This window comes from Rhinoderma darwinii, chromosome 4 (assembly GCF_050947455.1).
Source record: "Rhinoderma darwinii isolate aRhiDar2 chromosome 4, aRhiDar2.hap1, whole genome shotgun sequence".
Classification (NCBI taxonomy): Eukaryota; Metazoa; Chordata; class Amphibia; order Anura; family Rhinodermatidae; genus Rhinoderma; species Rhinoderma darwinii.
Window position 1 is genome coordinate 238449440 of NC_134690.1, and position 15722 is coordinate 238465161.

The 15722-nt window shown below is 39.9% G+C and overlaps 2 protein-coding genes across 2 annotated transcripts; both read left to right on the plus strand.

The window, feature by feature from the left end:
• Positions 1-13684, plus strand: LOC142760500 (G-protein coupled receptor family C group 6 member A-like). The gene is made up of 6 exons (XM_075863697.1): positions 1-7; positions 1145-1298; positions 2359-2662; positions 6198-7043; positions 8301-8468; positions 13679-13684. The coding sequence occupies exons 1-6, from the start codon at positions 1-3 to the stop codon at positions 13682-13684; spliced, it is 1485 nt and encodes a 494-aa protein (XP_075719812.1).
• Positions 13685-13695: 11 nt separating this feature from the next.
• LOC142760501 (G-protein coupled receptor family C group 6 member A-like) lies at positions 13696-14709 on the plus strand. The gene has a single exon (XM_075863698.1). The coding sequence runs from the start codon at positions 13696-13698 to the stop codon at positions 14707-14709; it is 1014 nt and encodes a 337-aa protein (XP_075719813.1).
• The last annotated feature ends 1013 nt before the right edge of the window (positions 14710-15722 follow it).

A 15722-nucleotide genomic window follows, 5' to 3' on the forward strand; every position in this document is an offset into this window, starting at 1 on the left:
ATGACAAGTAATGATGACAGCTAACAGTAAAATACACAAATATTTTTGTTCAAATTAAAATAAGTTGTCCCATCAGGACATGTTAGGGCATATGGACACCATAGCATGTTGCCCAGGATGGAGAGAAACCTATTTCTCTGCATGACCGTCATGTAATGCTACATTTATAAATGTATGGCCAGACACAGTATATAGAAGTATAACCTATAGAGAATGGAGTCCACATGACACCAATACAGTATAAAATATAAACTTTATTGAAACACAAAAAAATTAAAAATATATATAACACAAAATTTTAATTCAGAGATGATTTCAACAGCGTGACAAATAGACGCCATGTGGACTCCATTCTCTATAGGTCATTATTTCAGTTCAGAGAATCGACGTTACTGTTATTATGTCAAGCTTATTGGATATATGTTTTCCACACCTTATGAGTTGCCCAGGCATTGTCCAGTGATTGTTCTCCAAAATCGGTTAATTGCAGTTTATAGATGCCAGGTCACATTTATTTTTTTTTTAAAAAAGGGTTGTCTGTGTTGATTATGCTCAACAATATATTGTAGAAGTTTTAAATATATTTGTGAAAGTTTTTTTCAGGAATATTATACAAGAACATTACAGTGAACATCCCCACAGCCTAAAATGCTCTTATAACTCCTCTAGAAGTGTACAATAATTGTAAACAAATATACAACTCATATGTCAAGCTGTATAAACATTCATATATATGCCTTTTTTAACCTTGTTTATGTAAAATAAATCATTTTATTCCTGTACATTTTTTTTCTGTTTATCTCATATCATGTTTTGTGTAATACTAAGTGAAATTCCTCCTTTTATTTTCGTGCTTGTTGCCAAATTATAGAGAAATTCTTTGCGAAATGCTAGAGTAGTTGACAGTCAATCAATAGACCCAAGAAATGTTTGATGTAACAATATTACACAAGTCCCTAAATATTTTGATGAGATCGTTGCCGCAAGGAATACATGTGGGTAGTCATGTACACTGTTAACCACACCTTGTTGGACATCAGAATAATGTGTCATAGTGAATTAAGAGTCCTTACTTGGAAGACTAGTTTAGGAAGCTCAAGTAGCAAAATGTGTAGGCTTCTATGCATGCTTTTTTCTATATTAGGTCTGGAGCTGGTAACTATCAGCAGGGGCAACAGTAATTGTGGAAATGTCGCCAGACTTCAAGGAGACATCATGATCGGAGGACTTTTTCCAATACATAAAGCAATATCTGCATTAGAGAATTACACAATACCTTATGATCTGACCTGTGAAGGGTAAGTTAATCTTTTACTAGGATACCTTTGTATTTATTTATGATAGTTATTGCCTTTGTAGGGGAAAGTAAATTAAATGGCAATTACAAATTTACCTGTTATAACTATAATGCTTGAAAACAAAATCTTTAATCAGTTCCATGGATTCCAAATTTTGTACATGTGTATAGTGGAGTACAACATATATATCCTCTTTATATACTACCAGTTGCTTTTACTACTCTGTTCATTATACATTATATTTGTGCATAGTTGTCTTTAAGGCTAGTTCACACTATTCCTTATTTTTTTTATTTTTTTTAAAAAGTATACGGCAGAAATGGCATGCAAATGTATGAGAACTATATACTTTTTTTGAAGGATCTTTAGGGGGATTTCAAATGGAATTGAGAATTTTGTTACCTTCTTTCTTTCTCAGTTGGATTTAAATTCATACAAATGTTTACCCTTATATTTGGATACTGTATGTCTGACATTATAGAAAATAATATACCTTAATGTATATTTTTTTTGCGTAAACGATGTAAAAGTGTAAAGCACAGCGTTATTAACTATGCTAAAAAAAGGTATACCTGACATTTTCCCAATAATATTTGGCAAAATTACACCCTTTGACCCCACAGAAAACACTGACATCTACCACATCTTTTAAGATGCAGACATTTTTTTCTACCTTCAATACAGACCAAGCAGTGGTCAGAAATTCACTAAAGAAGTAGTTGCTAACCACAGTCTCTTATATTAGTAGAAATCTTTTTTTTAAACTGGAACTACGATAAAAACACATCATATACCCCTTTAGCATCCTTTCTTCAAGTGACCAGACTTTTTAGCTTTAACTTATAGGATAGGTTGTAAAGAGGAACACAAAAGCTTCTCCTTCATTGCAGCCAACTACTACTATATGTGTGCTCCCCAAAGCTCATAGTACATACACGTTGATCAATTTCATGTATGCTAAAATAAAAAATGCCATGCCCTCTGGAAAACGTACTCTCACCACTCTTCATATGTGTATTTAAAATGATGCACTTACTTGTATATCTTCTATTTGAACCAGTTTTCAGAGGACTGAATTCCTGAAATCTCTTGGAATGATTTATACAATTGACAGAATTAACCACTTCAATTTGTTGCCTGGACTCACACTTGGGTATGAAATTTATGACACATGCTCCAATGCTGGAAAGGCCCTTCAAGAAACTTTGAGATTAACTAGTGAATGGAACTCAATTGAAGACGATGTTAGCGGAAGATGCAATTTGACAAGTCCCAGACAATCAGTGAAAGCTGTGATAGGGGCCTTCTACTCAGAAGTTTCCATTACAATTGCAAGGCAACTGAGCTTTAAACTCATACCACAAGTAAGTACTGTAGAGCGATTAATTCAAAATAGTGTACAAGATTATCCTAGACGAAAACGACACAAATGTAGCAAGAATACGTTTTGTCTTCGTGATGTTAATATGCTACAAATTATTTGGAAATATATATGATAGCTACAGTAAACATATAAGTGGTCACATGGATCATATGATCGACTATGGACAATAACATGCTAAAACTGTGTTAGTTTGCATAGCTGGTGTAATAGAATTATTATAAAATCTGCCCACATTCATTCTGCATTACTTAAAGAGGACCTGTCACTAGGACATATAAGTTGAACTGGTATATTGATCTGAATAGCGTTGTCTACCTGATTCCAGCGCTGTTTTTTGTTTTTTTGATGGATCCCCCTTTGCAGAGATATGGCCCAATGTCGTGCTAGCTCCCTCTATGCTAATTTGCTGTAGTTAGCCAACAGGGCGTGAACTACCCTCAAGCTTCTTTGAGCTTATTGGTCAGCATCAGAGGCAAAATAGCTAGCGGCACCACATTGCCTAACCACAAAAAATTTGCATATAGGGAGCCAACAAAGTAGAGGGCCATATCACAATGGGGGTCCAGGGAAAAAAGAAAAACAGCGTTGGAATCAAGGAGATGGCACTAATCAGGTCAGTTAATCAGTTCAGCTTATATAACCAAGTGACAGGTCCTCTTTAAGGAAAGCTGGCTCCCAGGACCACCGACCCCGGCTGCAGTGGTTGACGGCAAAGAAATGGTCGTCCATGTAATACATGAATGCGCCTGGTGTGCCAAAGCAAAATCCGCTATTGGCTCTCCGCTTTTGCTCATAGATGGTCTCCATGTTCCTATTTATTCATATGCCCTAACAGGTAATATGGATAAAGGTTGTCCAAATGAGACAATCCCTTTAAAGGAGTATTGCCACAATGACGATCATATCTTAAAATATATATATATATACACTACCGTTCAAAAGTTTGGGGTCACCTAGACAATTTTGTGTTTTCCATGAAAACTCACACTTATATTTATCAAATGAGTTGCAAAATGACTAGAAAATATAGTCAAGACATTGACAAGGTTAGAAATAATGATTTTTATTTTAAATAATAATTTTCTCCTTCAAACTTTGCTTTCGTCAAAGAATGCTCCATTTGCAGCAATTACAGCATAGCAGACCTTTGGCATTCTAGCTGTTAATTTGCTGAGGTAATCGGGAGAAATGTCACCCCATGCTTCCAGAAGGCCCTCCCACAAGTTGGATTGGCTTGATGGGCACTTCTTGCGTACCATACGGTCAAGCTGCTCCCACAACAGCTCTATGGGGTTGAGATCTGGTGACTGCGCTAGCCACTCCATTACAGATAGAATACCAGCTGCCTGCTTCTTCCCTAAATAGTTCTTGCATAATTTGGAGGTGTGCTTTGGGTCATTGTCCTGTTGTAGGATGAAATTGGCTCCAATCAAGCGCTGTCCACAGGGTATGGCATGGTGTTGCAAAATGGAGTGATAGCCATCCTTATTCAAAATCCCTTTTACCTTGTACAAATCTCCAACTTTACCAGCACCAAAGCAACCCCAGACCATCACATTACCTCCACCATGCTTGACAGATGGCGTCAGGCACTCTTCCAGCATCTTTTCAGTTGTTCTGCGTCTCACAAATGTTCTTCTGTGTTATCCAAACACCTCAAACTTTGATTCGTCTGTCCATAACACTTTTTTCCAATCTTCCTCTGTCCAATGTCTGTGTGCTTTTGCCCATATTAATCTTTTCCTTTTATTAGCCAGTCTCAGATATGGCTTTTTCTTTGCCACTCTACCCTGAAGGTCAGCATCCCAGAGTCGCCTCTTCACTGTAGAGGGTACTATTTAATGAAGCTGCCAGTTGAGGACCTGTGAGGCGTCTATTTCTCAAACTAGAGACTCTAATGTACTTGTCTTGTTGCTCAGTTGTGCAGCGGGGCCTCCCACTTCTCTTTCTACTCTGGTTAGAGCCTGTGTGTGCTGTCCTCTGAAGGGAGTAGTACTCACCGTTGTAGGAAATCGTCAGTTTCTTGGCAATTTCTCGCATGGAATAGCCTTTATTTCTAAGAACAAGAATAGACTGTCGAGTTTCACATGAAAGCTCTCTTTTTCTAGCCATTTTGAGAGTTTAATCGAACCCACAAATGTAATGCTCCAGATTCTCAACTGGCTCAAAGGAAGGTCAGTTTTAGGCTGGATTCACACGAGGTCATTACGTCCGTAATTGACGGACGTATTTCAGGCGCAAGTCCCGGACCGAACACAGTGCAGGGAGCCAGGCTCCTAGCATCATAGTTATGTACGATGCTAGGAGTCCCTGCCTCGCTGCCGGACAACTGCCCCGTACTGTAATCATGATTACAGTACGGGACAGTTGTCCTGCAGTGAGGCAGGGACTCCTAGCATCATACATAACTATGATGCTAGTAGCCCGGCTCCCTGCACTGTGTTCGGTCCGGGACTTGCGGCCGAAATACGTCCGTCAATTACGGACATAATGACCTCGTGTGAATCCAGCCTTATAGCTCCTCTAAACAGCAAAACTGTTTACAGCGGTGCTAACATAATTGCACAAGGGTTTTCAAGTGTTTTCATCCATTAGCCTTCTAACACAGTTAGCAAACACAATGTACCATTAGAACACTGGAGTGATGGTTGCTGGAAATGGGCCTCCATACACCTATGTAGATATTGCATTAAAAACCAGACGTTTGCAGCTAGAATAGTCATTTAGCACATTAACAATGTATAGAGTGTATTTCTGATTAATTTAATGTTATCTTCATTGAAAAAAACTGTGCTTTTCTTTCAAAGATAAGGACATTTCTAAGTGACCCTAAACTTTTGAACGGTAGTGTATATATATATATATATATATATATAGCACATAGAGAATGTATGATATATCTAACTCACATTAACCCTCCAGATTGCATTGTTCTTAATAAAACTTCCCCCCAAGTACCCCAGATCCAACCATTGTCTGAAAAGAGTTGCCGCTGAGTATGTCCTGCTGCAGTTTCTATTTTACAGGACGAGTATGCACAAATACTTTCCAATGAGCCATAATTAGGATTGTGCATACAACCCTTTAAGGTTGTAAGGGTTTGGGAAAAACTTTTCAACGTGGGAAAAGCTTTTAAAATGTAAATTCTTATTTAGTGGATACATTTTATTAGTAAATATATATAATATTAGTATACAGTATATATAAATGTATTTATTTATTTATTTAACAAGAAACTTTTACCCAGATACAATCAACATTTTATTTTCATACATCTGTGTCCAGTATGATAATGTCCAATTGCATACATTTTAATACAAAACACACTAACTTTTTTTTTTACCTCAAATATCGATTAGGACTAAATAAGACAGTAAATCAAGATACATTTTCTATAATATGTTTAAAGATTGTTTATTTTTTACATTTGGCAAGAGAGAGACAGGAATCCAAGATTACTGAATTGCAAAATATCCCCTAATGAAAAACTCAATCTCTCTTTCTTCATTCTACAGATCAGTTATGGGTCATCAGCAGAAATATTGAGTGATAAACAAAGGTTTCCCTCTTTTCTGAGGACGGTTCCAAGTGATATACACCTCACCAAAGCTCTATCCATGCTCATTAACAAGTTTCATTGGAGTTATGTGGCAATTGTGTCAAGCGATGATGACTATGGACGCTCATTTATTGAAAATTTATCAGTTCAGTTGGATTTACTGTATATCTGCACATCATTTAAGGATATGATACCTGCAGATGTTGGTAACCAAAAAGTCCATAAAGCAATTAGTGGTATTATTGGAAAAATAATGAATTCTTCAGCAAGCGTCATAATTTTGGCATTAAAAGTGCCGCTTGTTATGGAACTATTTAAAGAAATTCTCAAACATAACATCTCCAGGACATGGATTGCGACTAACCATTGGTCTAACTCTCAAGAGGTTGCTAAAATGATAGATATTGACACGATTGGTTGTGTAATTGGGTTTTCTTTTAAACATGGAGAAATTCCGGGATTCAGACAATATCTTCATACTTTAGATTTAGGAAATCATTCTGAAAACCCTTTTATAAAAAAATACCAGCAAATCCGTTCTGAATGCGCTGATACCCAGAAGCCCAAACAGTGCTTTCAGACATCAAATAACTGCACCAAGTCAGAACCAGTTGTGGGCAAGTCGTCTCTGAATTGTTCTGAAGATATCTCTTTAGAAACGGATGACTACCTTGATAGGAGCATCGAGCCTGACGTGGCTTACAGTGCATACTTGGCAGTTCGAGCTATAGCAGAAGCTTTAAAAAACCTGTTGTGTTCTACTGGAGTCTGTATACACAACACATCATTTCCTCCATGGCAGGTAGAGTATTTATATGCAGAACATTGTGTGTGATCAATCTCAAAGCAGTTCTATTTTATGTCTATAAAAATATGCCATCTAGCGGGCACACCTTTAAATGTTCACATAGCAAAAATAATACACCTTCATTTTGAACATAGCATCTGGTGTCTTCATTCTGAGAAAATAAAACAGATGATTACTAAAAAAAAAATTTGTGTCCATCCTTTTCCTTTAATACAGTTCAATTATTTTTGGGAGACTCCTGCAGGGACATTTCTAATGCTTCTTTTATACACCCCCAAAGTTCAGTCTTAGACGTTGGGTGCATTTTATGCTTTTCACGATCCAAGTAACGCCAGACACATTTAATAATGTTAAAGTCTGAGATTTGGGGTGCCCTATCCATTGTTTTGAGAACTTCAGTAACTTATTTGTGTGTTAAGTAGGTATTAATCTTTACAATAGTGTGCTTAGGTGTCACTCCTCTTGCTGCCAAAGGTTTTTTTTCCTAGTCAAATATATTCCAGAAAATATAATATGATGTATAATTAATTGTTTTTACTTCCTGATGCTTTCAATGAAAAACAAATTAGCAACTTTAAATGTTGTTATACACCTCCAAACTGGTAACAATCCTCTACTATGCTTATCTGATAGTTGTAAACATGTTTCCAATAGGGTTTCATTGCATTCTGTTACTTCCAAATACCTTAAATGTATTATTTATTTCTGTTGCTTATAATGCTCTGTACAGAAGTTGTTATAACTCACTGTCTCCAGTGGGGCTCACATTCTAAATTCCCAATCTGTATGTTTTTGGAGTTTAGTAGGAAACCAGAATACTCAGAAGAAAAACTTACAGAAATACCATGTAGAAGTTGCTCTTGGTTGGATTGTAACCAAAGTGCTGAAAGGCAACAGACCCCCCGCCTCCCAACACTTTACTCCACAACTTAGATCTCTATCTCTAGTGCAACTTTTCTGTTTGCCTATTTCCCTTTCTCATTTTTCAGCTACTCATTCTTCCTGACCCATAGGGTATTGTTGTCTTCTCATAGTGGAAGGACAAAAGCTTTTGCAGAAAAAAGATTTCTGTAAGAAGTGATCTGAGACAGATCTCTATATAATCTCTGTATAATCTGCATGTTCTGGCATCAGAATACAAAATTATAGAAATATTTAAATACAAGTGAATGGAAAAACTTAATCAGAATAAGATTGTTTATTATAGAGATAATCTAGTCTAATTATGTTGTTTGTTTTTGTTTTTTACAGCTACTCCAGGAGGTGAAGAAAGTAAAGTTCTTCGATAACAATGAAACTGTTTATTTTGATCAATATGGCGATTTCAATACTGGATTTGACCTGATATCTTGGCAGAAAATGAATGAGTCCATAGAGTTTATTGTCGCTGGGAAATACGATATTGATGAAAATTACATTGTAAAAAACACCTCGAAAATTATTTGGAACACACCAAATAATGAGGTAGAAAACAATGTTGCCTAATGTTTATATGTCTGGTCTGTTCCTAGATATGAACCAGGTTTGTCATCCTTGGCTTTGTATTTCTCACATTATCCTAACTGGACTAAGTATACAATATATCCCCACATTGATATATCCCGATCAAGAGGGTTTTTTTTTTTTAGAAACTTGGATATCTATTGTAAGAACTTCTAGCATTGCTTCTTCAATGGTCATTGGATAGAAATTCTAGTCTGTATGGATGAGTGAACAATTAAAAATGGTATATGATGCTGATTTCCAGAACTAGCCCCAGAAATCTCCCCAATGTATCTGCACTGCATCATCAGAATGGTCTGAAGGTCACTATAATATTGTAGTTGTTCTCAACAATGGCCTAACTCTCTAACATAGGCAATATAATCTCTTTGTAAATTTCACAAGGCATCCTTCTTTTTACCATTGCCCTGGCCTTGCTCCCATACCTGAACATCTAGGGGCAAGTACTGCTTAGAATACACAATGGCTATTCCATGACCAAGGGTCATTGATGCCAGTGTCCAGGATCTTTGCAAGTGATTTGAATATCACTATAACAATTTTTACTTTGTTTTTTTTTTTTTTACAAAACTTATGAGGCGTTCATGTTTTTGATTCGTTTAATTAATTCCATGATTAAAATTTTTATTATGAGCAGACAAATCACTAAACATGTGAGAAAAAACTTTTTTGTAATTTTTTATATATATTTTTATCTATATTATATGTATGTACGCACACATATATATTATATTATATGTATGTATGTATACATATATATATATGCTGTTGCAGCTCTGTAACAATTAGTCTCTTCTTCTCTCTCCGAAAGCCTAGATCGCTGTGAGGAGAGAGTGAAGATGGCTATAAGGCTATATTCACATGACGTGAAAAAAGAGCAGTTAAAACGTAACAACTGTCAGTTTTTCATGGCTGTTTTGCATCAGTGTGACTCAAAATTTCAAACCATCTCCCGGCTGTCTGACCATTTTTAACCACCATTTGCTATTTGTTTTTCATGGCCGTTAAAAAAAAATGGATTAATTTTATTTGTTAGGGTTTTTCTGTCCCAACCCCATGAAAACACCACAGTGCCCTTGTAGATAGTGTGGTAATACCCCTATAGATTGTGCTACAGTGCCTACTGTAGATAGTGCCTGTGCCCACATAGCTAGTGCCCACTGTAGATAGCGCCATAATATCATCTGTAGGTAGTGCCCATATAGTTCCACAGTGAACTTGTAGATAGTGCCACACCTCCTGTAGATAGCACCACATCCCCTGTAGATAGCTCCACACCCCCTGCAGATAGCACCACCCAATGTAGATAGCACTACCACCTGTTGATAGCACCACCCCCCTGTAGATAGCACCACCCCCTGTAGATAGCAACCACTCTGTAGATAGCACTACCCCCTCTAGATAGAACCAACCCTCTGTAGATAGCACCACCCCCTGTAGATAGCACTCCCCTGTAGACAGCACCGCCTCTCCTGTAGATAGCACCAACCCCCCAGTAAATAGCGCCACCTAAGCTCCCTCTTTTGAGCGGATTCCCCTGGCTGGGGATTCCTCTGCTAGAGGGAGCCCCTCACGTGTCTGATCATATAAGGAAAGTGACGTCAGGGTCTCCCACCAGGAGCGGAGTACTGTCCAAAGTGTTCCTGACACTGTGACCGGAGATTCCGCCCTAGAGGGAGCTTAGGTGACCCTAGCTACAGGGGGTGGTGGTGCTATCTGCAGGGGATGGTGCTATCTACAGGGGGTGGTGCTATCTACAGGAGGGGTGGTGCTATATGCAGCTGGTGGCACTATCTACCGGGGGGATGGTGCTAATGACAGGGGCTCCCTCTAGAAATGGAATCCCCCATTCCAGAGCGATCTGACCAGGGATTCCACTCCTAAAGGGAGCTTAGGTGGCACTATCTACAGGAGGAATGGTACTATTTACAGGGGGGTGCTATCTACAGGGGGGGATTATGCTATCTACAGGCGGTAGTGCTATCTACTGGAGGGGTGGCGCTATATGCAGGGGGTGGCACTATCTACAGAGGGGATGTAGAGCCGTCGGGGGCTCCCTCTAGAAGTGGAATCCCCGGCCAGATTGCTCTGACCAGGGATTACGCTCCTAGAGAGAGCGTAGGTGGCGCTATCTACAGGGGGGTGTATTCCAGGTATCTCAAACCCTGGCAAACATGAAAGTGCGGTGCTGCTTCCACTGAAGCAGCACTGCACTCATTAAACCCGTTCCAGGCTGCCAACGTTTATATACGTGACAACTGCATAGAGCATCGGCAGTTGGAACGTATATAGCCGTATGGCTGTCGTGAAGGGGTTAATTCTGTAGTAACAAAGTGAGAAATGGCCAAGATGGATCTTGGACATTCTTACGTTCTAAGCCGGGGAGAGCAATGGAACATGGATTCCCTTTCATTGGTGAAACTGAATGGCAACCACCAGATTTGATCCACGTTTATATGGTCTGAGAGTATTAATGTGGCTAAGTTCATCCTTAGGCACTAGGTCTTTCAAAGGCTGTGGTCTTTACTCACCAATGTCTCTGTCCAAATGCCTTTTATTTACCTTGAACCTTTAAGTGACTCATCCCTATTAATATTACTAGATAAATTATTAGAAATTATTAATTGATAGAAAATCTAGTGGATTCTAATAGCAGACACATTCTTATTATGTTAATTTTTAACAGATTCCAGAATCAAGATGTTCGAAGTCTTGTGGTCCAGGACAATATAAAATTCATTCCTATGTGAAATGCTGCTATAATTGCAGTCTATGTCCAGAGGGTTACTACTCAGATGATTTTGGTAAGTTTCCACCTATTAATATATATTAATATTTGTATGTTATTTGAATGACATATTTTGTTTTTTTGCTACATTTCAGCTAGTAGGGCTAATTATATGACTAATGATACTGTGTATTGTGTACTGACCAACAACATGAGGCAATTAAGGCAATGACAATATTTCTTGCTGATAAGTATGGCATTATTTTTTAACAAGCGAACAACATATTCACACTTTAGAGGAATAGTGATCCAAAATCTGTAGATATTTGGCTTTGAAAAATAACCACTCAAAAGAACTGATCACTCAGAAGAACATAAGATCTCTCTCCTGACTGTATGGTTGTGGATAGACCACTGCACACAGCTAACAGAGGGGTTAGGGCAGGGGCGTAGCTAAAGGCTCATGGGCCCTGGTGCAAGATTTCAGCTTGGGCCTCCCTACCCCTCCCCAACACCACCAGACCCTTGCGCACGCCTATGCCCAGCTACATTGCCTGACAGACACCATTAATGTCCCCACAGTATAATGTCCCGCATACCTGCCCCCACAGTATAATGGCACCACACAGTATAATGCCATCCATAGCTGCCCTCTACAGTATAATGTCCCCCCATAGCTGCCCCCACACAGTATAATGCCCCCATAGCTGACCACCATAGAATAATGCTCCCAATAGCTGCCCCCACACAGTATAATGCCCCCATAACTGACCACCACAGTATAATGCCCCCCATAGCTGCCCCCACAGTGTAATGCCCCTATCGCTGCCCCCACAGTATATTGCCATGCATATCTGTCACATACAGTATAATGCCCCCATACAGTATCATGCCCCCATAGCTGCCCCATACACTATAATGCCACATACAGTATAATACTCCCCATAGCTGCCCCATACAGTATAATGCCCCCCATACAGTATAATGCCCCCATAGCTGCTCCATACAGTATAATGCCCCAATACAGTATAATGCCCCCATAACTGCCCCATAGAGTATAATGCCCCCATACAGTATAATGCCCTCATAGCTGCTCCATACTGTATAATGCCCCCATACAGTACAGTATAATGCCCCCCATACAGTATAATGCTCTCCATAACTGCCACATACAGTATAATGCCCCCCATACAGTATAATGCTCTCCATACCTGCCACACACAGTATAAGGCCCCATGCACATGAACGTGCTTTTGCGGCCGCAATTCCCCCAAAATCCACAGGAGAATTGCGGCCCCATTCATTCCTATGGGGCCATGCACACGACCGTGATTTTCACGGTCCGTGCATGGCCCCAGAGCCCGGACCGCAGAATGGGCAAGCCTTATTACGGCCGTGTTTTGTGGTCCGGGCTCATCGAAAATAATGGGCGCGGCCATGTGCACAGCCCGTGACCGTACACATGGCTACGGTCGTGTGCATGAGGCCTAATGCCCCCCATAGCTGCCCCATACAGTATAATGCCACCCATACAGTAGAATGGCCCCCATAGCTGCATATACAGTATAATACCCCCCATAGCTGTCCCATACAGTATAATGCCTCCCATACAGTATAATGCCCCCCCTAGCTGTCCCATACAGTATGGGGGATACAGTATAATGCCCCCCTCAGCAGCTACCATATGAGCCCTCCCCCTCCCTTACACAGTATAATGCCCCAATATGTATGTACCTAACAGAAAAATAATAATATAATTACTTACCAATCCCTGTTCGCATGACGGGTGAAGGAGATCCTTTTCCTCCTCTGCACTGTGCTGCGCGTGACTTGGCGCTGACAGCCGCGATGACATCACTACATCGCACCTGCCTGTGCCGAGCCGCTCGTGGTACAGTGAGACAACTAGTGGCAGTAACTTCACACAGAATTTGCATGGATAAAACAACTAAATTTTAACAGTAAGTAAATTACAACGTTCATATATATCAGGTATACTATAAGATTAGCATAAGTTTGAAAAGTTAGGCTGGATTCACACGAGCATGTTCGATCCGTAAAGGACGGAATGTATTTAGGTCGCAAGTCCCGGACCGAACACACTGCAGGGGGCCGGGCTCCTAGCATCATAGTTATGTACGACGCTAGGAGTCCCTGCCTCTCCGTGGAACTACTGTCCCGTACTGAAAACATGATTACAGTACGGGACAGTTGTACCGCAGCAAGGCAGGGACTCCTAGTGTTGTACATAACTATGATGCTAGGAGCCCGGCCCCCTGCAGTGTGTTCGGTCCGGGACTTGCGACCGAAATACGTTCCGTCCTTTACGGATCGAACATGCTCGTGTGAATCCAGCCTTAGTGTCCATTTAATGTGACTTTTGCATTTTTTCTTTCAGATATGAATGAATGCAAAATGTGTCTCCCTCATCAGTGGTCCTTTAAAGGAAGTTCTTATTGTCAAAATAAGATGGTTCAGTATTTGGACTGGTCTGATCCATTCGCAGTCGTCCTATTAAGTCTCGCTACATTTGGTTTCCTATTGGTTCTAATAATTGGAATAGTATTTATGAAATATTTGTCCACTCCGGCAGTGAGGGCTGCTGGAGGTATTTATACCTGTATTATGAACCTTTCGTTATTAGCCAGCTACATCAGCAGTGGATTTTTTATTGGCGAGCCATCAGACTTCAATTGTATGATAAGGCAGCCGCTTTATGGAATCAGTTTTACTATATGTGTATCTTGCATTTTAATCAAGGCTCTTCGGATCGTGTTGGCATTTGAGCTAGGGCAACGCATTTGTTACCATGTTAAACTGACTTACCAACCAGCCATTGTTATTATTATTCTAACAAGTGTACAAATTGGAATATGCACTGTATGGCTTGCTTTGAAGCCGCCTTCAGTTCAACAAATTTCTTTTCTGACACAATATATTATTCTAGAGTGCCATGAAGGATCAACAGTGGCATATAGTGTAATGTTGGCATATATTGCTTTCCTCGCCTTTGTTTGTTTTGTTTTAGCTTATAAAGAAAGGAAACTGCCTGATGTATACAATGAAGGTCGGTTTATCACATTCAGCATGCTCATAAATATTTTTGTATGGTTTGCTTTCATACCAATTTATGTCACTACTACAGGAAAATATCTCCCTGCAGTAGAGATGCTGGCCATATTGGCATCTAACTATGGCATTGTTTGCTGTCACCTTTTACCAACAACTTATATATTATTTTTTAAGAGTAAGAGTAATAAAAGAGATACGTACCTGCAAAGTTTACAGTCAAGCTCCAAAAGCAGTTTTTCTCAATCAAATTTTAGTGTTCTTCGTTCTCAGCCAAACAAATGTCAGCTTTGTCTGTTCGTACAGGATGTTAATTTTCAATCTTCTGCAGCTTTTCGGAAAAGAAGTGTAAGTTTCTAGGCATTTTTTGTCTGTGAATTCTTATGTTATGCAGTCAGCTAGGCATGGACTAATTTTTCAGGACCTAAAAAATATAAAAATTGAACATTGTTCAAGAACCTGCTATGTTCTGCTGTTCTATAAGTCACAGTCTACTAGTTTTGTAGCATACGTAGCTCAAACAATGGTTATATACCGATAATTCCCCATCATGCTGGTGCATGTTCTTAAAAGGCCGGCGCACTCACCTGTAAAGTGTCCCCAGCCTATCCCTGGACAACCTGGACTATTTAAGGAATACTACCCTTTAGTCCAGTGCCTGAGAAATGTTGTTGCTAACCTTTTGTTAGTCTGCAAAGGTTCCATAGATTGTTTCTATATCCAGTATCCATGTCCATGTCAAGTCCAGTATCCGTGACGACTTCAGTTTCCGTGTCCGGTGTCCGTGTCAAGTACAGTGTCTGTGACGACTTCAGTATCCGTGTCCGTGTCAAGTCCAGTGTCTGTGATGACTTCAGTATCCGTATCTGGTGTCCGTGTCAAGTGTCCGTGATGACTTCAGTATTCGTGTCCTGTGTCCATGTCAAGTCCAGTGTCCATTACGACTTCAGTATCCATGTCCAGTTTCCCTGACAAGTCCAACAATCCAGCACAAGCTGGATTCCAATCTGGCACAAGTTAGCTTCCTTCTATTCGGCACCAACCTGCCATCCAGGTTGACGTAGTGACTGATATATGTTTTGCTTGGCTGGCTGATACTCCGTTACGGCAGAGTGGCACAGTGGGTCCACATTCCCCGTGGTTGTGACAGTTTGCTCAGGCCATGGAACCCGCTGATCAACCCAAGACGGCAGTCCAAGCAATGCTAGCGGACTTTCATCATCTCCAATCACACCAGGATCAGCTTCTGCAAGCGGTCAATTCTTTTCTATTGCCACATGCCTGGACCTTGCTTCAGTTGCTCCCCTAACTACCTCTCAAGTTGCTGCTCCATTTACTCCTCAACTCGTCATAACTCCAGTCAGTTCTGGGGC